The following is a 24,667-nucleotide window of genomic DNA, read 5'->3' as shown; positions in this document are numbered from 1 at the left end:
GATCCCACCGAAGGTCAGCCCCCCCCCGCTACGCTACGCCCTGGCCCCTTCAGACCCCGCCCCCCCCCGTCCTGATCCCGGCGCCACCACCCGACCGGGCGGGAGCCGGCGTCCGCCCCCCCCGACCCACGACGTCCGCTGACAGATGTGTTCTCATCTGGGGCCGGCAGCAGCTGGATAAGAGATCTATGAGCGAGCCTAAGAGGTCAGAGGTTGCATCTAATCATATCCCTGCGTCATAAGGGTCATAAGTCTGCTCTCCCCGTCACCTGGCCTCAGCCGGGGGGGGGGGGGGGGGGGGCGACACGTGGGGGCAGGACCCTGCATCACCGGGAGGCAGGGTGTGGACAGCTGAAGGCCAGGGAGAGGCTGGGCCGTGAGGCGCTGGTAGCATCACAGCAGCCGGGCCGCCACACGTAGCGCGGCTTCATTAGCAGGGGATCAGAGGGCGCTAGCGTTGGCGCCGGTCAGGGCTAACGCCGAGCGTGTCAGGGTTAATGCTCAGCTGGTCGGGGCTAATGGCGAGCAGTTCGCGGGATGATGGCTCGCGGGGTCGGGGCTAATGGCCAGCAGGGCGGGGCTTAATGGTTAGCGGCTCAAGGCTATCCCGGAGCCACGTTGACGTTCGCTTGGTTTTGAAAAGGCAGAAGCGTATTGGCCGGCGACAGACGCTCCTCTGTGCTCCGGTCAGACGAGGGTTGAAGAAGATGTCAGAACGACCCTGAGATGGAAAAGGACGGACAGCCTACATACGGAATGTACTGTGAGTGAGTGACTGAGTGAGTGAGTGAGTAGCTGAGTAACTGAGTGGGTGAGTGAGTGAGGGGCCGAGCGAGTGAGTGTGTGAGCGAGCGAGTGAGCGAGTGAGTGAGGGACCGAATGAGTGAGTGACAGAGTGAGGGACCGAGTGAGTGACCGAGTGAGTGAGTGACAGGGTGAGTGAGTGAGTGAATGAGTGAGTGACCGAGTGATTGACGAGTGAGTGGCGAGTGAGTGAGTGAGTGAGTGAGTGAGTGAGTGAGGGAGTGAGGGTGATATTGTCTGCATTTATTGACCCCCCTCTTCCCAAGTCAGTGTTATCTCTATTGTGCTAAGTGTTAATTAAGTGTTAATTAAGTGTTAATTAAGTGTTAATTAAGTGTTAATTAAGTGCTAATGCCCATAGCCCAGGTGCCCTGCAGATGAAGGCGGTCCTGAGTTCTGCGTCGTACCTCTCTGCTCCTCCAGTCCGGGTGCTTCTGGACCCGGTCGGGGCAGGACCCTGACCCCTGCTGGACCGGGTCGGGGCAGGACCCTGACCCCTGCTGGACCCGGTCGGGGCAGGACCCTGACCCCTGCTGGACCCGGTCGGGGCAGGACCCTGACCCCTGCTGGACCGGGTCGGGGCAGGACCCTGACCCCTGCTGGACCCGGTCGGGGCAGGACCCTGACCCCTGCTGGACCGGGTCGGGGCAGGACCCTGACCCCTGCTGGACCCGGTCGGGGCAGGACCCTGACCCCTGCTGGACCGGGTCGGGGCAGGACCCTGACCCCTGCTGGACCCGGTCGGGGCAGGACCCTGACCCCTGCTGGACCGGGTCGGGGCAGGACCCTGACCCCTGCTGGACCCGGTCGGGGCAGGACCCTGACCCCTGCTGGACCCGGTCGGGGCAGGACCCAGGACTCTTGTGGCGGCTCGGATTTCCCCTTCAGCCTGGGGGTCACAGAGGGGGGGGGAGGAGGGGGGGGGAGGGTCAGGATACTATTACCTGTGTTGTCGTTTCAGACCTAATCGAGGGCGACACCACAGAGTCAGAGATCGACCGAACGGGAGGATTCTCTTTGGTTCGTCAGAGAGAGTCCTGTCCCCCCTGTAGAGGAGGAGAGGAGCATCCGGGGGGGGGGGGGGGTCAAGTAACAAAACTAACAAAGAATTAGAAACACAATCTCATCACTGTCCTCCATTAACCATTTAACGGCTGGGGTTCATAAAGTAGACAGTATTTTATCGTACCTTACTATTTCTAGTATCATAGAGTCATGACTACCGAGTCTAACTCTACTGCTGAAGTAGTTTGACGACAAGCAGAATAAGTGACTCTTTCCGTCCAGACGGAGAGCTAGCGTGAGAGAATCCCAGAGGTGGACGGTGTGGCGGCAGCATCCGCCCCTCATGGGCCATCCCACAGTCATGAGCATCTGTTGCCTTGGCGACAAGGCCGGGCGAAAGGCCAGCCAAAGACACCGAGGGCCCAGAGGACATCTAAAGAAACAAGCTCTGGCCCCTGGTACAGAGAGAGAGGGAACGCACGCACTCACTCACGCACTCACTCACTCACTCACTCACTCACTCACTCACTCACTCGGTAAAATCACTTAGTCAATCACTCACTCACTCATTCCTTCACTCACTCGGTCACTCGCTCACTCGCCTTAATCAGTCACTCACTCACTCTGTTACTCACTCCTTCACTCACTCTGTCACTCTATCACTCACTCACTCACTACCTTGCTCGGTCACTCACTCCTTTACTCACTCCTTCACTCACTCTGTCACTTGGTCACTCGCTCACTCACTCACTACCTTACTCGGTCATTCACCCACTCAGTCACTCACTCCCTCACTCTGTCACTCCCTCCCTCACTCTGTCACTCACTCCCTCACTCTGTCACTCACTCCCTCACTCTGTCACTCACTCTGTCACTCACTCACTCACTCACTCACTGGCTCCACGGAGCGAGGAACGTGAGGAATGTGGAGCGAGGGAACGCGGGACAGACGGGCGGCCATTAAAGCGTCTTCCTCTCCGGGGGCCGTGGCGGTGGAGCTAGCTGGTGGAGCTAGCTGGTGGAGCTAGCTGGCGGCCGTCCCAGATAGCCGGGGGTTATTTTTAGCCGTCGCCGCGGAGATAAAGTACGGCATAACGACGGGCCGGACCACCCTGACAAGCGGCAAGACGGGCACCGAGTAAATATGTATAAAGAACATAATTAACCAGCGCTTCCAGATGGATAGCGATCATTTGGGGGGCCTATAATTTCCGTAGAGCATCGTTAGTAACGGGGTAATTATGTGTGTGTCGGGGGGGGGGGGGGTGAGTCGTGTGGGGGCCATGAGGGAGGTGCTCTGTGTGTCAGAGCACACTACTCCTGTGGGGAACTTGTGAACCGTAACTCGTAACTTAGGAGGAAATCGCATTACGGGTGCACTTATCTGGCGCCTAGGTCATCGTTCCTGTTCCTCGCCCGAAACAGAGTGTGGCCTCAGGGGACGCTCTGAGATTAGTGTGTACAAACACACTGCTAAACATTCAGCCTGCTGTACGGTGTGTGTGTGTGTGTGTGTGTGTGTGTGTGTTTTGTGGATGCGTCTCCGAAGGATACGTCCACACGCTAGCAGGTCAACACAGGTGTGTGTCATAGCTTGTGCGTTTTGTGTGCGTTTCTGTGGGAGATTGAGTGTGTGTTTTGAGTGGGAGTTTCTGTGTGTGTGTGTGTGTGTGTGTGTGTGTGTGTGTAATAAGAGTTTGTGTGGGGGGTGTATGTGTGTGTTTGTGTGCGTGTATGAGAATGTTTGTGTGTGTGTTTGTGTGTGTGTGTGTGTGTGTTTGCGTGTGTGTGTGTGTGTGTGTGTGTGTGTGTGTGTGAGTGTGTGTGTGTGTGTGTGTGTGTGTGTTTGCATGTGTGTGTGTGTGTGTGTGTGTGTGTGTGTGTGTGTTTGCATGTGTGTGTGTATGTGTGTGTGTGTGTGTGTAATAAGAGTTTGTGTGGGGGGTGTATGTGTGTGTTTGTGTGTGTGTGTGTGTGTGTGTTTGCGTGTGTGTGTGCGTGTGTGTGTGTGTGTGTGTGTGCGTGCGTGCGTGCGTGCGTGCGTGCGTGCGTGCGTGTGTGTGTGTGTGTGTGGCGGTTACCCTGGGCATGCTGAGCAGCAGGTGTCCGGTGGTCCCGGACCTCCGCACTGAGCAGCTGTCGGGCCTCACCTCCGCCGGCAGGACCAGCTGAAAGATCTGTGGAGAGAGTGAGCGAGTGAGCGAGTGAGCGAGTGAGTGAGTGAGAGAGAGAGAGAGAGACAGAGAGAGAGAGACGGATCCCAGCGATAGTTTGCCAGTGGAATACCTCAGCTCATAAATCAGGGCCTCTAAACACTATTAGAGCGTGAGGCGAGGTCAGGGGTGGGGGGTAGGGGGTGGATGGGGGGGGGGGGTCTGCTCTCTGCAGGGAGGGGGGAATCGTACCGACCACCTCGGAAACCTTCACACGTAGGGAACATCAATGTCCCCGCTCTCCTTAATCAATGAAGCCATCAATGAAGAATGCTGTTGTTTATTAAGACGGCGCGCGCCCTGTTTGGTGGGAGGAAGTCTCTCCTTCAGAGTGCTCTCCTGGGCTCTCTGGCTCCCACCAAGGGCTCTGGAGAGAGAGAGGAGAGACCAGCTGGGGCGTTTGGCGCTCTTTATCTCCGTTTTAAAGGTACACTGTGTCATTTTTTCTCCCATCTAGTGGTTCAATTTTATTTCGCATTCAAACGAATATGCTCTCTAGCGCCTCGCGTATTCAAATGTGCGTTGCAACCTGTTGGAACTACGGCAGGCGGCATGCGTCAAGATCAGTGATGCCACTAACGCGCTACTTAGTAACGCGTTACTCTAATCTGACTACTTTTTTTCAGTAACGAGTAGTCTAACGCGTTACTATTTCCAAACCAGTAATCAGATTAAAGTTACTTATCCAAGTCACTGTTCGTTACTATTTTTGTCATTTTCCTTAGTAAAAATATATATTTGCTTTCTTCTTGCGTCTCGGGGTGACGTACGCGACAAATCACGTTTCCGCCTGAGGACGTCAACTCACGTGTAGTAGGCTATACCGCGACACAAACGTAATCAACAATGGAGGGAGGAGAGAGATGCGCGTTTTCCAGCTGGAAATACAGGCACTATTTTGAGTTGGTGTCAGCTAAAGATGGCAATATTAAGGTTAGTTGGCGTCTCGGCGCGGTAACCCTGGCGCGTCAACTCTGGCAGCCCGTAATCCCGTACACCCCCCCCCCCCCCCCCCCCCCCAGCAGGATAATCTCACTTATCCTCCTGATTCTTTGCTCAGGAGGATGACTGAGATTGTTGGCAGAGATCATTTTACACCAATGAGGACTTATTTATGAATGAAGACGTTGATTTGAGGTAATAAATTACTTAAAACACTACACAGTGTACCTTTAAACGTGGTGATGGTTTTATATAAGCATCAACATATGACTCAATGCTATATTGTACGTTACTAAAACACGGCGGGGATTAGTAAAATCCTGTCTCAACCAGTTTCTGACATCAAAGTTTTGATATATATATATATCTATATAGATATATCTATATAGATATATATATAGTGACAATTTTTTTCACACACTATATATATATATAGTTATATATATATATATATATTATATACTATATATATATAGTTATATATATAGTGACACATAATTTTGTTCATAAATAAAGTCCACCTTGAACTCTGCACACACATGCCCCCCCCCCCCACACACACACCATAATTATGTCCTTCTGCATTACTACATAAATAACTCCCCCGATCCTCCATTCCCCCTCTGAGCCCCCCTCTCGCTGGGGGATTTACGAGTGGTCCTACAGCTGTTTAATCAGCCCTGCAGGACCACCTGGGGGGGGGGGGGGGGACCCAGCCCGTTCACTGTCCTCGTGAATCACATCTCATCGGCCTTCTGTTAGCTAAATCACACCGCAGTCTACATGAAATATCATAAAACATAATATTGTTTTATTTCCCTTAATAAGATAAGTTGAGTTTGGTTCATAAATAGTAATGGTGGGTAAAGGATTGTCCCTGGTGGTACCTGGTCCCAGGTAGCCCTCCTAGAGCCAGGTGACCCCTGACCCCTACCTGTAGGCCCCCTAGAGCCAAATGACCCCTGACCCCTACCTGTAGGCCCCCTAGAGCCAGATGACCCCTGACCCCTACCTGTAGGCCTCCTCGAGCCAGATGACCCCTGACCCCTACCTGTAGGCCCCCTAGAGCCAGGTGACCCCTGACCCCTACCTGTAGGCCCCCTAGAGCCAGGTGACCCCTGACCCCTACCTGTAGGCCCCCTAGAACCAGATGACCCCTGACCCCGACTTGCTCCTGAATGACATGTGTCAGAACCTGTATCTCACTTGGATCAAAGAATCTGCTGAAGCTAATTCATTAAAAATAACTAATAATAATAATAATAATTCCATAGTAAATAGTAACGCGACTCTAATGAGACATCAACACAACGTTATGACGTGATGCTAATGTTAGGCCACGCTGCGTCAGATATATTGTGACTACGAGGTTTAGGAACACCTCTGTACCTTTCCTTTGACGGTCACGCGCACGTAGCTGGGCTGCACATCCACCTCCAACAGCGACGTGTCCATGTGTCTGCGTGTGGCGTCATTGGAAACATAAGTTTGAATTTGGACACAGGAGACTCAGAAACGTTTCCTCCACACACTAAGGAGTCTTTCTTGTTGGGTGTTGTTGGGGAAACAGGTGTGTGAGACGGTACCTGTACACAGCCAGGTCCAGCTCGATGCTGTTGGCTTCCTCGTCCTCAGACAGACAGAAGTCCAGCCTGCAGACAGACAGGCAGTCAGACAGGCAGTCAGACAGTTTGAATTCCAGCAAGCAGTAGTATCATAGTAACCTCTAGCAACTAATAAGTAAGTAACTAGTAACTGAATATAAACTGACTAGCACCTAATCAACTAGTAACTGATTAGTACATAGTTAGTAAGTAAGTATAGTAAAGTCAGTAAGTGACTAGTAACTGACTAGTACATAGTGAGTAAGTATATTCAAGTAAGTGACTAGTAAGTGACTACTATAGTACATAGTGAGTAGGTATAGTAAAGTAAGTGACTAGTGACTAGTACATAGTGAGTAGGTATAGTAAAGTAAGTGACTAGTAACTAGTACATAGTGAGTAGGTATAGTAAAGTAAGTGACTTGGGCTGGTTGAGGTTGAGGACGCGTCCCTCGGGCGTGATGAGGGTCCTGGGGGTCTTGGGGGTCGGCTCTCCCTCCCTGTGGAGACACACACACACACACACACACATCTACAGTCCTGGCTTCATGGTTGTCACACACACACACACACACACACACACACACGGCTACCGAGACTCAGCTAGTGATGCGGTCCACACATTTGGGTGATCTGTGTTGTTATGGATTCCATAATATGCGCCGCGTAGCGCTAAGAGCTTGTGTTGTGATGTGACTCAGCGAATCACGCGGCTCTAATAGAGTTTAAGACCCACCTGGGCCAGTGGGGGGGGGGGGGGGGGGGTCGGCTGACTGGGAATTGACACCGCAGGCGAGAGAGAGACGTGAGTGTAACGTAGGCGTATCAATTCACACCGCCGCCGTTTATTTCGCTATATTTTCAAGATTCATCAGATAATAGGCCTACACTTCATAACGCTTCAGAAACGCTTGAAAATAGAAGTGAAGCGTAAAGTGAAGCTTTGGTCGGCCATGAGACGGGCGTAGAACGCTGCCGGTGTAAATCAGTGCACTAGTTTGAATGGATTCTATCTCTAGCTGAAGTCGGACGTCTGACGGCCGACTAAAAAACACGTCTAAAACGGCTCTGGTGTAAATTGGGCTTAAGGGTGAGGGGTGAATGGGTGAGGGGGTGAGGAGTGAATGGGTGAGTTGGTAAGGGGTGAGGGGGTGAGGCCGCCGAAGGAGGTGACCCCAGTGGAGGACAGACACACCCACCCGTAACTGGGTATCGAACCAGGATCAATTCAACTCTGCATTCTGCATTGTTCACCTGCCCTTGGGCAAGACAGTGTTTTTCTCGTTTTTGCTACTGTGTGTGTGTGTGTGTGTGTGTGTGTGTGTGTGTGTGTGTGTGTGTGTGTGTGTGTGTGTGTGTGTGTGTGTGTTTGTGTGTGTGTGTGTGTGTGTGTGTGTGTGTTGACAGTTGTGAATTTGCGACTTTGCCAAGGGTGAGCCCCTCATTAGAGACGGGATTTGTTTTAAATATTTATTTTATATGGAGATTTCGCCACAGGGTTATTTATATTAACTCTCTCTTTTTCCCTATTTTTCCCTTATCTCTTGCAGTGGTGGTACCAGTGCTCCAACAGACGCATACACTCTGAATGAGCCTGGTGTCGCAGTGACCCCCAGTGGCCAAACACGAGAACTGCGCCACATCGTTCAACAATATCATAAGATGAACTACTAGATGACGTAACCCAACGAGAGCGTCTCGCTCCATTAGTCTTGCGTGGTGATTAAAAACGGGGATCCCATCCCATGATAATAATAACGCTTCAGTGGTTTTAGATCAATAGAGTCAGACTGCTCACGAGGTTGTAGTTCTCTGCTTGGCCTCCAGGTGGCGGTGTGCCTCCAGGCGAGACTCTGGCGAGAAGGCGCACGGCTTCTCCCAGAACTCTCTGTCCTGCCGCTCCTGCCGCTCCTCCTCGCTCTCCTCCCACCCCGCGCTACGGACACCATGGAAAAAGAAGCGCACCAGAGAGCATTACGGAACATAATTGTTCAGTTTTAAAGGGCATTAAAGATCAATTTTACCACCAGGTGTGAGGCTGATTTGACCTTACAAGTCGTGAGGCTGATTTGACCTTACAAGTAATGTCAAAAAAAGTAGGTATCAAGTGCATCCAGAAGTATATGATGAATGGATCAGTGCATCATATACTGGGCACACAGTACCCAGTGGACTGTACCAACTGGCAGGCTGATCTATCCATCGTACATCTGGATGAACACTCACACCTGTGATGTCACAAATGGGTCGATTTCAGGTTTGCAGAAGCCCGGTGCTCCGGTCACCTTTTGCCCCGAGGGACTCTACTCTGCTCCTCCTGCTCCTCCTGCCCCTCCCCAGCGGCTCCGCTCCGCCGCGCCTCCTCCTTCTCCTGGGCCCTCCTCCGGCCGTACGCCTCCTCCTGACGCCGGACACTCCTCCTCACCTCCTCCAGACCCTGCTCCGCCCGGATCCTTTCCGACCGGCTCACCTCCTGGCCATCCAGCGACTGGGGAGTGGGGGGGGGGGGAGAGAGAGGAATGAGCTGCTGGAGAGAGAGTAACTTTACCTGTAGTACAGAATAACTATGACTTTAACTACAAGAAACTATACCTGTAGCTACCAGTAACTTTACCCATAGCTAATAGTATTACACCTGTAGCAACCAGTAACTTTTTTACTATAACTACAGCTACTTTATACTATACCTGTAGCTAAAAGTAACAATACTTGTACTTAAAAAGTACCTGTAGCTACCAGTATATACTTGTAGCTACCAGTAACTGTACCTGTAGCTACCAGTAACTATACCAGTAGGCTACAGGTATAGTTACTGTAGTTACCTGTAGTTACCAGTAACTATGCCTGTATCTACCAGTATATACCTGTAGCTACCAGTAACTACACCTGTAGCTACCAGTAACTACCTGTAGCTAGCTATTAGTAACTACATAGTAACTATACCTGTAGTTACCAGTAACCACTTCTTACTACCAGTAGCTATACCTGTAGCTAACTATACCTGTAGCTACAAGTAACTATGCCTGTAGCTACCAGTATAAACCTGTAGCTATCAGTAACCATACCTGTAGCTACCAGTGACTATGCCTGTAGCTACCAGTATATACCTGTAGCTGGGGGAGGGAGGCCACCACGTACTGCCGGTACCCCTGGAACTCAGCACAGGGGTTCCCCACCAGGAAGAGCTCTCGGAGGTGGACGTTGTGTTCCAGCGACGCCACGGTGCTCAGACGGCCCACAAAGTTCACCGTCAGGTCCAACTTCTGCAGGCTCTCGCACCCTGGCAGCCAAGAATTCATTACCGTCACTCAGTCTATTTCCTAAAGGCGCAATGTGTAACATTCCAACTAGCTTGTGGCGTCAAATAACTGGGATTTATCTGTAGTCAATGCTGATGCAAAGTGATTTAACTAATGACTGATCAATAAGATCACATCCTATAAAATACATATTCTACAAATAAAATATGCTGGCCAGCACGTACCTCTCTCTTTGTTTACAATAATTGTACTAAGGACACACCACAGTTAAACAGATAGTTAGTGGATGGAACACTGTTATTGAATTATTTTAATTCAAAGTCTCCCATCTGCTAATTGGGCCTAATTTTATAAATATAGACTTTAATGTAAATAGTAAGTGTTCTCTTTTTAGAGAACTTTCCTTCTTAATTCTCCTTGGATAAATAACATATTAAAGTATCTCTCCTTAAGACATGCACTAAAATAGTTTAAAATGAAAATGAATTATGTGGACACCAAAAACAAACCTAAATTTAAAATAAATATTGTTTTATGATGTGTGCTGTTGTTGCATCACATAAACCAACATGGTCTACGAACCTTCAAGGTTTTCAATGGCTTCAATGTTGTTCAAGGCCAGGTTCAGATACTCCAACTTCTTCAAGCGACCCACGTTCTCTGTAGATCACAGTGAAGGTAAAACATGTTCATTTCAATCCATTTATGAGCAGGGGCCCCTTGCTCAATGAACATGGGCACGCCACTGTTCACAGACCGGCCCGATGAGGACGAACCTATCCTGGGGATGAGGTTGTTCTGCAGGTAGAGGATCTTGAGCTCTCGGCACCACTTCTCCAGGTGTTCAATCCTCTCGATGTTCTGCTGATGGAGGGACACTTCCTCCAGGGAGAAGATCTCCCCCTCGTTGTGCTCCGACCGCCGTCGCACCATGTCCTCCGTGACTGTCAAATCGAGCGCACCAACACACATACTCGATGAAGCGGCCGTTGACCATTCACTGATGATTACGACTTTTGTCGTATATAAGTCTGTTTGAATTCCCTCGTGGCCTCCCAATATAACAATACTTACTTAAAGAAACCAACAACACAACTGAGATAATATGTTGATCAAAGTCAACTTACTATAAACCATGTTTCTGCTCCTGCGTCCTTCTGCCTCGCCGTGGCGTTCATCGGTTGCTATGGAAACCGAACGTATCGTTTCAACATCAGCGGGTCTTTTATTTTGAAACTCCGGGGCGGAAGCGCCCCTGACGAACCAGAAGGAAGGAGGTGACCGCCTATTAACAACAAACAAGACGGACTGCCGCAGCGTCGTCCCCTGGCCGGCCAAAGGGTCGCTTTAACCCGTCACAGAACCAGCTCTGTCCCCGTGGGCCGCGGGGCGACCCGGCGGACCGCCGTCTGACCTCCGTCGCGCTGCTGCTGCCCGCGGATCGCAGGTTGGGGAAACATGACTAACTACAAGGCGTTTCACTCGCAGCTGTCGTCCATCATGGAGTCGCTGACCCGAGCAGCGGTGACGGAGATCTGCGAGCTGGTGGACGACAGCTACACCGTGCTGCAGCTGGAGATCTCCCGCAGCCACAAGGAGAACGAGGCGCTGCGGAGGAAGCTGGAGCTCATCGAGAGCATCATCGCCCGTGGGCACCGGGGCAGCTTCGCCATGTTGGGGTACGACGCTCCTCCGGAGGCCGTCGGAGCGGTGAATTACCCCAGCGGTGAGTTATAGACAGAGAGTGACAGTGACGAGACAGAGAGAGTGAAAGTGAGAGAGAGTGACGAGAGAGTGAGAGTGACGAGAGAGTGAGAGAGATAGATAGAGAGAGAGAGGTGTGTGTGTGTGTGTGTGTGTGTGTGTGTGTGTGAACACATCGACAGTTGTGAATTGACCTGAAGGTGAGCCGATTCCTGTCCATCAATAGTCGTCCCCTGACTGATGAATGGTATGGTGGTGTGCGTGGTCCTTTTGTGTCGCCCGACACAGAAAGAAGCTCATTGGCTCAGCTGCCCACGGCCGGGAGGACAAAGGGCAGCAGACAGGCGGCTATCGAGGCGGCCGAGAGGAGTTTGGCCGTTAAAGAGGTACGACCAGGGACTCAAACTCCAGCCCGAGCCTCAGATTCAGCTTTCTTCTGTGTTTCTTGTACTTCTGTGAAGTTGACCCCACTGTGTGTGTGTGTGTGTGTGTGTGTGTGTGTGTGTGTGTGTGTGTGTGGCAGGTGAGCGCGTTACTCCTGGAGGAGGAGGGCAGAGGGGAGGCAGACGTGGTGCTGATCAAGGAGGAGACCCCGGGGGAGGAGCAGAGCAGGAGCGAGGAGCAGGAAGACCTCCTCATCAGCGAGGACGGTGAGCAGAGCAGCTCTGTCCCCCAGTACCCGCCTCACCCACCCACCCGACTATCACCAGTGCTAGGCCTCAGAAGAACCAGTGTTAGTGTGGGAGTGGCGGTCCTCGCTAAGGGAAAATAGTGTTTGCTCACAAAACACTTCACCACTTGTGTTCTCCGTTATACAATGTAACTCATTTATACAAGTAAACTACTCTGTAAACTAAGCCAACTAAGTCAACTTTTTGTTTTTGTTGTACGCTCCTCAATTATTACCGGCAGCCAATCAAACAAACGGTTTCCAGGTCCATCCAACATCCAATCAGACGCGGCGTAGCAAGTGTTGAGACACGTCCTGTCTGTCTTCCAGGTACGGAGGCCCCGCCCCTGGAGTCGAGCGACGGCGAGGAGGGCCCCTCCTCGGGCCCCGCCAGCCTGCGGCCGTGGGAGCACGCCCTCAACGACCCCCACGCCGACCACCTCCGCCCCCCGCTGGGGGACTCGCCGTCCCCCGGCCGCGCCACGGACGACGACGACGACGACGGCGACTCCTCCCGGGGCGTGGCCTTCGACCCGGCGACCGACTCGTACCCCGAGGGCCCCGGCGACGCCCCCAAGCCCACCCACCTCCTGGGGCCCCCGGGGGACAGCCCGCACTCCCTGCCCGGGACCTTCGACCTGAAGCGGGGCCTGTCCCTGATGAGCTCGCTGCCCTACGACATGGAGCTGGAGATGTGCTCGTCGTGGAACAACCCGGGCCTGCTGGCGGGGCCCCGGCCCTACCTCAAGCCCGACCCGCGGGCCCCGCAGCCCCAGGACAAGGCCCCGGAGCACGGCGGCGGCGCGCTGCTCCCCTTCCCCGCGTCCCTGGGGGCGCCGGGGGGGGCGGCGGCGGCGGCGTGCAAGACGGACGGCCTGGACCTCAACCGCTTCTGCCGCGACCGCCGCTTCACATGCACGTACTGCGGCAAGTGCTTCACCTCGTCGCGCAGCCTGGAGACGCACGTGCGCGTGCACACGGGCGAGCGGCCCTACAGCTGCGCGCAGTGCGGCAAGCGCTTCACGCAGTCGGGCCACCTGAAGACGCACCAGAGCGTGCACACCGGCGAGCGGCCCTTTGCCTGCGAGCACTGCGGCAAGCGCTTCGCCGGGAAGCAGAACCTGAGGATCCACCAACAGAAGCACCACCCGGTGCCGTGAGGGGGGCGGGGGGCGGGGGCGCGCCCGGGCAGAGGACATGTAGCTCTGAGAGCACCACCACCACCACCCCCCCCCCCCTTCCCGGTGGCACCGGATCAGGTGCCAACGTGGGAGGAATGGGGTCCGAGTCTGGCCCCTGCCACACCGGGACGTTAGGGCCCCACAGTCGTAACAGGACCCTGTGGAACGGAGGCCAGCCTCCTCGCGGACCTCGCTTGTTTGGGTCGTATTTAATTATTTTAAAAATGGTTATGGCCTATGGCAGATTTTTTTTTTTAAAACGAGTGACCTTAACTAGAAAAGATGTACTTTAGTTTTTCTCAGTGTGTCGGCCAGTTTATGACTCAGCTGTCGGTTTCTCTGGGACAACACATAGTGACACTGTGACCCGTGGAAGTCCTTACCTCATGGAGAAGCCGGAGTGATCCCGGCTCCTTCCGGATACTACCGGCTCTTGTAGCAAGCAGCATCTGCCAAGCATGTCTGTGTTCAGCAGTCGGTTGGGCAAACCGACGTATCACATTAAAAGCGTTCAATCTCACAAATGATCATGGTTTCATTGTACGCCTTTGCTTGTATCTTGACAAGCACCATGTATCTTGGCAACTCCCTGTAGGAGGTAGAAGGAGTCTTTTGTTTGTGTTTTTGTTTGTTTAATAGACTAAGGTTAATTGACAAACTTTTCCAGAAATGCCATGTTTTAATAACTATCTATGCCTGAAATGTTTTAGAAAATGCACCAGAACTCTTTAGTCACGATGGACATGTGACTACAGAATCAAGCTTTAGTTGATTGCCTTTTAAAGCAGCATATATTGATTTGTGAACACTAGGGGGCAGAAAAGGGCAGTTATAGTCAACAAAATTAGAGCTCAGCCCTAGCATACTTCCTTATCCTGTTTCTTGATGTCTTAATAAATCAAGAAATATGACAAAACAAAGAAATAGTGGGCGGATAGCGGATAGAAATCACAACATGCTGTAGGGACAAGGTGAAATGTGTGTGACATTGAGTAAAGGGTTTGTGAGATGGTTGTAGTTGGCTGATGGTTGGAGTTCCCTGCGTACAGCACTCCAGCCCATTGCTCTGATTGAAGCTGTGGTCTGCAAACTGATAAGAACCCCTACAGTGCTCACACAAATGGTCCGTTCCAACGGATCAGAGGGTGACTGAATGCCGTATGAATGAGGAAAACGACAAAATGACTAATGTGGGTAATGGCTAATAATGCAAACTCGCTAATGATCTTGGCAAGTTTGAACTTGAGATGCTAGCTGGTTAGGCTGTACATCACAAAGGTAGGTATGGTAACCTATATTCCATTGTAATTATGTTAATTTAAAGTATGATAGATTAAACTCTACTTTTTCAATTAAAGAGTTCTCCCTCTCATTGTGATCTTGTTTATGGAGTATCTCTTGTCCAAAAAACACAGAGCTCCCTCTCTATCATATGAGTAAGATAAACTACCTATCAGCACTTACAACAATATTGAATAAAAGCCCTAATCGTTTTTGGGATTTAATCCAAAATTCCTTACTGGGAGGACCCCAGTGTGAAAGTTTTGATAAATTATAATTATATAAATAACAAAATAGCCAATTTACATTTAATACAAATATAGTGTAATAATATATCATTAATGTCAAAGCCATGCACTTAAATGTATCTTGTATATTAAGGGAAATTCACAAGCACATAATACATATTTGGAGATGTGTTATAAAGCTTGTATCCATTGGTTTTTAAGGATGAAATATTAATCAGTTAGAAAATTCACTTAGTAGATACAATTATATTCAATATAAATTATATGGAGGAAAAACAACTTCGTTACTAGCAGCGCGTGCACGCTCCGGCTGTATACAGCAGTAATAACCGGAGGGGACTTTTATTGTGAAAACTGTGCAAATGCGGAACCTGGAAATAGAAAAAAACAACAAGTATTTTCCTTTGTAGTCGAGAGATAGGCAGCTTTGATATCCAAAGAGAGTCGATCACCGGCAGCAGCCAGTGATAATAAGGTCAGCACGGTGCATTTCACGCGTAAACCGTGTGAGTACCGCGTACCACGTACCCGTCCCCCGGTGACATGCCCGCAAACGCCGCTATGAATTCCAAGATTTTGCACGAGCAATTGTCCATCATCATGGGGGCGTTGACCAAAGCCGCCGTGGTGGAGATCTGCGAGGTGGTGGACGAGGGCTACTCCGTCCTACAGCTGGAGATCACCAGGAGTCACAAGGAGAACGAGGACTTGAAGAAGAAGCTGCACCTTATCGAGTCCATCATCGTGCGGGGCAACGCGGCGGCGGCTGCCGCGGCCGCGGCGGCAGACGGCGCGGGGCAGGCGGCGTCCTGCGCGGAAGATGCGGCGACGAAAGGAGACGCGGAGAAGACGGTACAACGCAACCCGCTTCTTATCACCTGTGCTTAACAACATGCAACACACGCATGCAATGCATGTTATTTTGGACTCGTTATCTGAACGATACCGGGGCTTTGATCGTATCAAAGCAAACCCTTTATATACTATGTATATGTGCGGTAAACCCACTTTGCATACAGATACCCTCAGCGCCTCCTGGGACATTCGATTATAATCTGGTATGTTGTTAATCTGGTGTGTTTCTCATAATCAAACATAAAAAAGGACAAATTAATCAACTTCCACCAGTTGTTATAGCCTACTTATCAGTGGCATTGTGGATAGCAATGTTAAGTAAAAAAAAAAAAAAAAAAAAGTCTGAAGTGAAAAGTCAATCTATTTTTACGTCAACTGTGAAAAGGGTTGCACAGTGACACAATGACTTTGACTGTTCTTTCTTATCTCATATAAGAATGTCGAAAACATCTACAATAACCCATAATAGAGATATATTATACTTTATGGGAGGGTGAATATCTTTTGATAGCAAGTGTTTTCAAATGTAAAACATTGCTTGATGCACTAAACTATAAATCATTGAAATATAAAGCAGTGTCTTGCATTGTGGAATAAATGGCAAATAATATCGACAGGTATTGTTTATAAACCATCAACCATGAATCACAGAGTTCTGTATTTACATGGGTGTTTTAGGTTATACAATGTTATTGTATTCTAGTTAAGCTGTCTCTATGATGTTATATATTTGAGCCTGTGTTGTTTCTGGTTCAGCTGCCGGATGTGGTGTTGATCAAGGATGAAGACTCGGACGCCAACGACAGTTTAGAGGAAGGTGCGTTCACAACCATCACCTTGTAGCTTAAAACCGGCTTCTTGTCAATAATGCAGACGGCTGCGCTGGATCTTTTAACCTATGTTTCTCTGTCTCTCTCTTTACATCTCTCTATGCCGGTCTCTCTCTCTCCCTGTCTGTTTCTCTTCTTCTACCTCCCTCTTTCCCTCTACCTCTCTCTCTGCCTCTACCTCCCTCTCTCCCCCTCTCTCACTCTCTCTTCCTCCCCCTCTCCCTCTACCTGTCTCTACCTGTCTCTCTGCCTCTACCTCCCTCGATTTGATTTGATTTATTTTTTATTGTAATCAAAGTGCCTTACATGAAAAGACATAAGAATACAATTGAGGATTGAAACATAAAAAGTCCCCGACTTATTTCCATTGTGATCCTCACATAAAACATCAGGACAAGCCAGTCACAAAACACTCACAGAGTGTGTGACAATAAAAAATAAAAATAATTTTTCTTAAATGAAATTAAAATTGAAAAAGGTAGCTGGCCCCTTGCTCTATTCAGCTACCCTCTCTAGTAACCAGGCCTTGATTCTCTTTTTAAACAAATTCTGGCTGGAATTGACTTTAATTTGCCTATTTAACTTCCACTGAACTGCCCCTATATAGGCAAAGGTTCCTTTCCCAGACGATGTCTTAAATTTATAAGGACGCAGATCTGAAGTGCTGCCACAAGTGTAACTATTGTGTGTGCCCTTTACCTTCGTAATAAGACACGGCAAAAAAAGTTGGGCATTACTAAACAATATTTTATGGATCATGGTCAGTCCTCTCTGCCTCTACCTCCCTCTCTCCCCGTCTCTCTCCCTCTTCCTCCCCCTCTCCCTCTACCTCCCTCTCTCCCTCTACCTGTCTCTCTGCCTATACCTCGCTCCCTCTCTCTCCCCCTCTACTTGTCTCTCTACCTCTACCTCTCTCCCAGCTGTGGCAAATGAATTTCTCATGTATGGGTTGAAATAAAGTTCTCTCCTTCTACCTCCCCCTCTCTCTCTCCCCCTACCTGTCTCTCTACCTCCCTCTATCTCTCTCTCTCTCTTCCTCCCTCCCAGTCACCGAACCTTCAGAGGACGGGCGAGCGACGAAGCACAGCAGGAACAGGAAGAGACCCTGGCCGGCAGGAAGTGAGGCAGACGGCGACGACCGCAAGCCGTCGTCGGAGCCCCAGCAGCAGGGGGGTGGCAGCAGGAGCCCTGGGGGGGGGCCCTCCGTCAGACCCAGGGCGGGCCCCCAGTACAGCCTGGCCTCCCCCGGCAGCGAGCCCGGCTGCTCCAGCCTCTCCGGTGGGGGGGACGAGACGGCCTGCTCCTACACCCAGCACCCCGACCACCTGCCCCACCCGGCCATGGGGGGCCACTACGGAGCCCACGGCCTGGACGACGCCTCCCTCCTGGAGGGCCGGGGGGAGCTGGACCTGAGCCTCCTGTGGACCAAGCAGTCCAAGCAGCCGTACGCCGCGCCCTTCCAGCCCCACGAACACTACGACGCCAGCGGCGGCGACGCCTTCGGACTCAAGCTGATCGGCGTCACCGGCTCCATCACCAACTCCGCCACCGCCGACGGCGCCTCGGCCGACGGCGGCCATCTTTCGGAGGGCAGCAGCTCGGCGTTCGACTTCGAGGACTGCAACGGCGGCAACTTCGGCGCGTACCGCGGGGGGGCGGGGTCTCAGCTGGCGGGCGGCCTGCTGCCGGCGGGAGCGCGCGGGAAGCGCTACGTGTGCGCCATGTGCAGCAAGACGTACGCCACGTCGCAGAACCTGGAGGTCCACATGCGCATCCACACGGGGGAGCGGCCCTTCAGCTGCCCCCAGTGCGGCAAGAAGTTCACGCAGTCGGCCCACCTCAAGTCCCACCTCAGCGTGCACTCGGGCGAGCGCCCCTTCACGTGCGCGCTCTGCTCCAAGAGCTTCATCGTCAAGTACAGCCTCAAGCTGCACATGAAGAAGTACCACGGCACGGGCTGAGCCGGCGCCGGCGAGCCGCGTGCAGCCGGCCGGCGGGATTACGTTCTGCATTCAGAGAGCTGTGGCACGGAGGACTGGCTAGCGGGTGGGATTAATTTATTCTTTTGAAAGACTGATGTCGTTCGAGGTTGGAGACATCTCGGAGGAAACGTCTCGTTGTGAAACACTCATCCGGTGGGTGGTCAGACCCAGGCGGCCAGCCGTCGTGATTACGTTCTGTTAAAGGCTAATGTTAGCCTTGAATTATTAGCGGTTGGAAACATCACGGCAGCAGCGTCCCTCCTCATAGACATTTATCCAGTCAGCTGAGTTCCAAAACATAAGTGATGCGTTTCCATGCAAAGTTTTTATCTATGTTTTGTAAAAAGGTAGCCTTTTTCTCTTTTTTTTTTACATAATGCATTTGTCATTTTTGGATAGAAATAATTTTAATGTAGATTTTTATATATATTGGCACCCAAATCATCTCTATAGAGAACTTGTGTTGATCGATTTTATTCTAGCAATACTGACGTTTCTTGTCAAGAGTTGTTTTTAAATCGATCGTTGGGGAAGCGGTTGAGCAAAGTAAGTTGCGCACCTGTGGGGTCTTGTTTACCTAGCAGCCATCTTGGTTCTAGACACTAGCTTAGTTCCGCATTCAGTTCATCCACCAAGCTAGCGTTTAGAGCCAAGATGGCTGCCGATTGAACATGGCCCGATGTTGATGGGTAGAAGCAGTCAATTGCGTTTGCGTGTTCAGAGGTCATATTGGAATCTATAAGTGATGTTCAGGGACGTTGTTCCTGTCACTAGACGGACCGTGTATTGTTTTGTCCTTTTTATCCGTCCAGGTTAATAAAGTATAATCAAAACGTTGTATTTAATATGCCCCATACTTCATTTATCCTCCTTTTACCGTCCTACACACTCGATTTAATTTGTATTTAAGTTTAATTTTCATGAAGCAGGACCACAGTGAAGCAAAGAGATTTCAGGGATACCTTACTTCACTCGCACACACGAGAAATAGAGATCTCCAGTGTTGTGCAAGTTCACACTTCACATGAACTAGTTCAAAGTTCAGTTTGTACAAAAGAAAATGAATAAATTCACGTTCATAGTTCACCAATTCGATTTTGAACTAGTTCATGTTCAGTTCATTAACAGTTTTTTGAGAAACCGAAGAAAAACTGTTGGAGTATTCTGTGCTTATCTTTTAAAATTAATCCTCTCCATTACCTGCTGCCCATCACTACAATCTCAAATTGCTGTGGATATTATTCGTACACCTGTTTCATTCATCACAACTAAGGCTGTAACTCTATTTAATAAACATGTATTCTGGACCTAAGGATCAATTCAGAATGTCACAAAATCTTAACTAGTTCAAGTTCAAGTTCTTTAGTTAAAAATATGTTCATAGAAAAATGAACTTGTTTAATGAACTAGTTCTTTTGAACTAGTTAAAGCACAACACTGGAGATCACAACTATAACTGCTAAATGTATTTTCATGTTCATAATATAATTTGTCTCCAGACAAACTGCCTTTTTGTCGGGAGAGAGAATGTTCTAAATTCTTGTCTAAATTTTGGCTCTGATTTGAGTTTTTTCCTAAGAGTTAAGCAATAAGTGTTCTCTCTCACACACACACACAAACACACACACACACACACACACACATTGTTGGCCTACTCTCATTATGTAGAAGTTTATTTACATGTTTGCTATGATGTACAACTATGATGCAATTGTTTATTTTGCTTATGGGTGCTGGGGTCATGAGCACCCTGAAATACTTCTTCTGACTATTTGAAAAATACTACATGCCTGTTTTGACTGCTTGTCATCATTTCTATCAACCACCTCTAGTTTGGTATATTTTATATAAGAGGCATATCTTATTTTAATATCCATGTATTCTTCACATTTCAGTTTATATGTACTGCACATGTTTCTATTTGTAATGGCTTACAACTCTAAATTAGAAAAAAATAATAATAATTAGATATATTTAATTAAATGTAATCGATGTTCCATTTTATTGAATAATTTCCCCCTGGATCAATAAGGTCATCTTCAGGAATAGTAAAACCGTCCACGTAGTGTCCGAGCCATCTGGAACACACCATATAACGCACCGCAGTATCATTGCGCATGCGCACACCGGAATCCTTCCCTTCCTTCACTTCCTGGTTAGACGGGGGGCATTGTTTACTTCCGCTGGGGGACACATCATTAAACTGTCCAGACCGACGCCGACGAACCGTGGACACCCTTAAGTTAAGATAAGTGTAAGACCACCACCACCACCACCATGAACAAGACGTCCACCCCGGTGGAGCTCCACGCCCAGCTGGCCTCCATCATGGAGGTCCTGGCCAACGCGGCCGTGGCGGAGATCTGCGAGCTGGTGGACAATGGCTACGCCGTCCTGCACCTCGAGATCTCCCGCGGCCAGAAGGAGAACGAGTCGCTGCGGCGGAAGCTGCGGCTCATGGAGCTCAAGGTGGCCCGCGTGTCCGCCCTGCGCGCCGCCGGGGTCGGCAGCTCCGTCTTCGCGAGCAGCCGCGCGCGGGCGTCCCACCTCGGCCATGAGCTGAGACGGCACCACGGAGGTGAGTGTTTGGACCGGTGGTGGTGGTGGTCTACCCCCGGTGTAGACAGGGAGGGCTTCACTTCTGCTGGGGGGCGGCGTGTGGCTCAGGAGGTAGAGCGGGTTGGCTGGTAACCGGTTGCTGGTTCGATTCTGCTCCTTGCTGAGTGTCGAGGTGTCCCTGAGCAAGGCGTCTCACCCTGACTGCTCATGACGAGCTGGCAGTCGCCTTGCATGCGGCGGTTGACACCGCCGTCGGTATGTGAATGTGTGTATGAATAAGTGATTGATAGGCAATATTGTACAGCGCTTTGAGTGGCCACTGGTTAGAGAAGCGCTGTATAAATGCGGTCTATTCACCATTTACCTGTGGTTCCAGGTGAGCTGCCACTGCTGCGCATCACCACCCAGGTGCCGCTCCTGTGCGGGGACCCCGAGGCCTCCGGGGACACGGGGCAGGCGACCGCACACAGAAAGGTACCGGGGTCATCTTCTCACCTGTAGCTACGTGTAGTGACGGGTGTTAATGCCGAACGACACGCATCGCGCCACCATCATGTGACCTTCGTCGACACTGTTTCCCCAGGAAGAGAGCGATAATACACATTACCCGAGTAACCTCGAGCTAAAAACATATGTTTGGGACGGTTTCTAGTCTGAGAAGTCATGTGACTTTTATTTCAAGGGCTATAAACCCGGGTTTAGCCTTTGTGTGTGGAGGTCGTCTGCTTATGACAGCGGCTTAACGCCCGGTCGTTAGAACCAGTAGGACCGCTCAGCAAAAACTGGTCGACTTAAAACGTAAACGGAAGGTTGCCGGTTCGATCCCCGGCTCCTCCTAAGCTGAGTGCCGAGGTGTCCCTGAGCAAGATGCCCTCACCCTGACGGCTCCCGACGAGCCAGCGGTCGCCCTGCGTGGTCGACTCCGCCGTCGGCGTGTGAATGTGTGCATGAGTGGTTGTAAGACGCTTTGGATAAAAGCGTCAGCAGAATCCCCCCGTAATGTGAACGTCTCGATTGTTGTCGCCAGATGTCACCGGAGAACCCCGTCAAGGTGCAGACGCCCGTCATCAAGGTGGAGAAGGAGGACGAGTCCTGGCAGCAGGACAGTGAGTGGAACCACGCCGCCGTACACCCGCTAGCACCCGCAGCACCCTAGTCTGCACCGCAGGGAGCATCGCTATGTTCAGGGGAGGGGGGGGGGTCCCCATAAATGTAAAGTCACCCTAAAGATTCTGTCACACCAAACGGTGCACCATCACACTACATCCGTCATGCACCTAACCATTTATTTTGTATATTAGTATCAAGGGTACTTCATGTCTCTACGTCAAGTACTGCGTATTATTATTATTATTATTATTATTTCCATGGTAACAAAAGGGGCGTGACGCACTGAATGTAAACTCTGGGCGCCTCCCCTCTGGGTTCCAGAAGGTTTCCATGACGACCTCCTTCACAACGGCGGCCCCGGGGACCCCGACGCAGACGCCCCGCTGGCCCCCCTCGCCAAGCAGGAAGTGGAGACCAAGAAGGACGCGGGCGACGGGCCGTGCCCCTGGGACGGCCCCGCCCCCGCGGCGCCCCCGCCCGCCCAGCGGCCCCGCCTCGACGGCAGCCTGGTCGCCGCGGACGACGCGCGGGACCCGGGCGGCTACGACTGCATGCTGTACGACGACGAGCCCCCGCCGCCGCCGCGCTGCTCCCTGCTGCCCGGCCCCGCCCCCGGCGGGGGCGAGGAGGAGGAGGAGGAGGAGCCCGGCTGCTCCTACGCCCTGGGGCCCGGCCGGCTGGGCGTCCCGCCGCCCTCCGACGGCCCCCTCCGCTTCCCCTTCACGCTGGGCGACGCCGTGGGCCCCGAGCCCCCGCCGCTGCCGCCGCCGCCGCCCGGCCCCAGGGCGGTGCTGCCGCCATCGTCGGCCGGCGGCGACGAGGCGGCCGGCAGGAAGGAGGTGCCGGCGGTGGCGAGCGCCTTCGTGCTGCAGGACGACTGGGACGGCTTCGGCGGCGGCGGCGGCGGGGCGTACAGTACCCGCGACGACCCCGCCGAGGGGAAGACCTTCATCTGCAGCTTCTGCGGCAAGACGCTGGCCTGCCTGAAGAACCTGAAGACGCACATCCGCGTGCACACGGGCGAGAAGCCCTTCAGCTGCCCGCTGTGCGGCAAGCGCTTCTCCGACTCCAGCAACCTGAAGCGCCACCAGAGCGTGCACACGGGCGAGAAGCGCTACGGCTGCGTGCACTGCGGCAAGCGCTTCGCCCAGTCGGGCTCACTCAAGGTGCACATGAGCGTGCACACGGGCTGCAAGCAGTTCACCTGCCAGTACTGCAACAAGACCTTCATCTCGGCCAATCACCTGCGCCGGCACGTGGTGCTGCACGGCGCCGACAAGCAGCTGCCCGCCATGTTCCAGTGACCTCTGACTGACCTCAGGGGGGGGGGGGATTTTAAAAGCCGGTTCACACCTGGCTTGGACATAAAACATGGAGTACTTTTTTGCGAGGAGCCCTCCGATGTCAGCTGGTTGTTGAAAACGTCAGTTTTCTCAATGATTGGGATTAATTAACGGATCGAAACGTCTGCACGCCTCGGGATCCCCCCGTCAGAGCTGGTCAATGTGGCCCGGGAAAGGGAAGTCTGGGGCCCCCTGCCGGAGCCGCTGCCCCCCCGCGACCCGACCACGAATAAGCGGTTTGAAGATGAGGAACGTCTGCAGTGTTGCCGGCTCCGCCCATACAAAGCTAGTAGAGACCCGTACCCTAAAACCAGCCCCGGCTCCACAGGACGCTTCAGTGGACGGGTGAAACGTACCACTCAAAGACTTAAAGGTGGAGTGTGTAGACTCGAGTTGCATCGAGCAGAACAGACTCTGAAGAAATGGAAACGTTTGTTTTTAGTAGTGCATTATCCCATGAGAATACGAATCGCGTTGTGACCCTAGAATGAGCCCTTTATATCTACACGGGGGGGGGGGGGGGTCCGCCTCCACGGAGCCCGCCATGTTTCTACAGTAGCCCAGAACGGACAAATGTGTTTTTTTTAATAATCGCCATCTTACTTGTAAGTTATCATCTATAGTTTTACAGACTAAACAACGAGTACAGGATTTATACAAGTTATAAATCTTTCAAAATCGATTGTGGACAATTACATCATTGTGGACGTACCAACTGGCACCCGTAACTTCTCCTCGGTCCTTGGAAAGGGAGAGGTGTGGGTGACAGTGTTGCCAGATTGGGCGAGATTTTCATCGCTAGGGTTAGCTGCCACTCAATTTACACACTGCACCCTTAACAGTGTGATGGACATTCTAAATATACTCTACACCAGGCTGAAACCCTGCAGTCTTTGTTAGCCTATTTTCCTGTCTGGGATTAATAAACTCTTTTTGTAAGTGCCAACTAATTTAAAAAATGTTTTGTTAACATTTATGTTTACATTCAGGGCATTTAGCAGATGCTTTTATCCAAAGCGACTACGCTTTGGATAAGACGACATTTGACGGAGAAACAACAATATATCACTGTAGGT

The 24,667-nt window shown here is 51.4% G+C and overlaps 2 protein-coding genes across 2 annotated transcripts in view; one reads left to right on the top strand and one right to left on the bottom strand.

Moving 5' to 3' along the window:
• dnaaf11 (dynein axonemal assembly factor 11) overlaps positions 1–11,089 on the bottom strand; it is a 13,122-nt gene extending 2,033 nt beyond the window's left edge. Inside the window, exons 1-11 of the mRNA XM_084480788.1 lie at positions 10,956–11,089; positions 10,605–10,772; positions 10,411–10,488; positions 9,676–9,848; positions 8,854–9,056; positions 8,367–8,504; positions 6,991–7,068; positions 6,551–6,616; positions 6,354–6,423; positions 3,891–3,986; positions 1,212–1,693 (exon numbers count right to left, since the gene is read on the bottom strand). Coding sequence (XP_084336914.1) covers positions 1,212–1,693; positions 3,891–3,986; positions 6,354–6,423; positions 6,551–6,616; positions 6,991–7,068; positions 8,367–8,504; positions 8,854–9,056; positions 9,676–9,848; positions 10,411–10,488; positions 10,605–10,772; positions 10,956–10,965 — 1,562 coding nt within the window. The 5' untranslated portion in view covers positions 10,966–11,089. The remainder of the gene's footprint in view (positions 1–1,211; positions 1,694–3,890; positions 3,987–6,353; positions 6,424–6,550; positions 6,617–6,990; positions 7,069–8,366; positions 8,505–8,853; positions 9,057–9,675; positions 9,849–10,410; positions 10,489–10,604; positions 10,773–10,955) is intronic.
• A 41-nt stretch (positions 11,090–11,130) lies between these two features.
• On the top strand, positions 11,131–24,536 carry LOC311360672 (uncharacterized protein). Its single transcript, XM_084480787.1, has 11 exons — positions 11,131–11,554; positions 11,821–11,918; positions 12,056–12,182; positions 12,533–13,353; positions 15,486–15,764; positions 16,524–16,584; positions 17,645–18,547; positions 20,828–21,157; positions 21,515–21,612; positions 22,166–22,244; positions 22,570–24,536. The coding sequence occupies exons 1-11, from the start codon at positions 11,287–11,289 to the stop codon at positions 23,550–23,552; spliced, it is 4,047 nt and encodes a 1,348-aa protein (XP_084336913.1). The 5' UTR covers positions 11,131–11,286; the 3' UTR covers positions 23,553–24,536.
• The last annotated feature ends 131 nt before the right edge of the window (positions 24,537–24,667 follow it).

Source organism: Micromesistius poutassou (assembly GCF_964030765.1).
Source record: "Micromesistius poutassou genome assembly, chromosome: 16".
Taxonomy (NCBI): Eukaryota; Metazoa; Chordata; class Actinopteri; order Gadiformes; family Gadidae; genus Micromesistius; species Micromesistius poutassou.
This window is presented reverse-complemented; position numbering and strand designations above follow the sequence as displayed.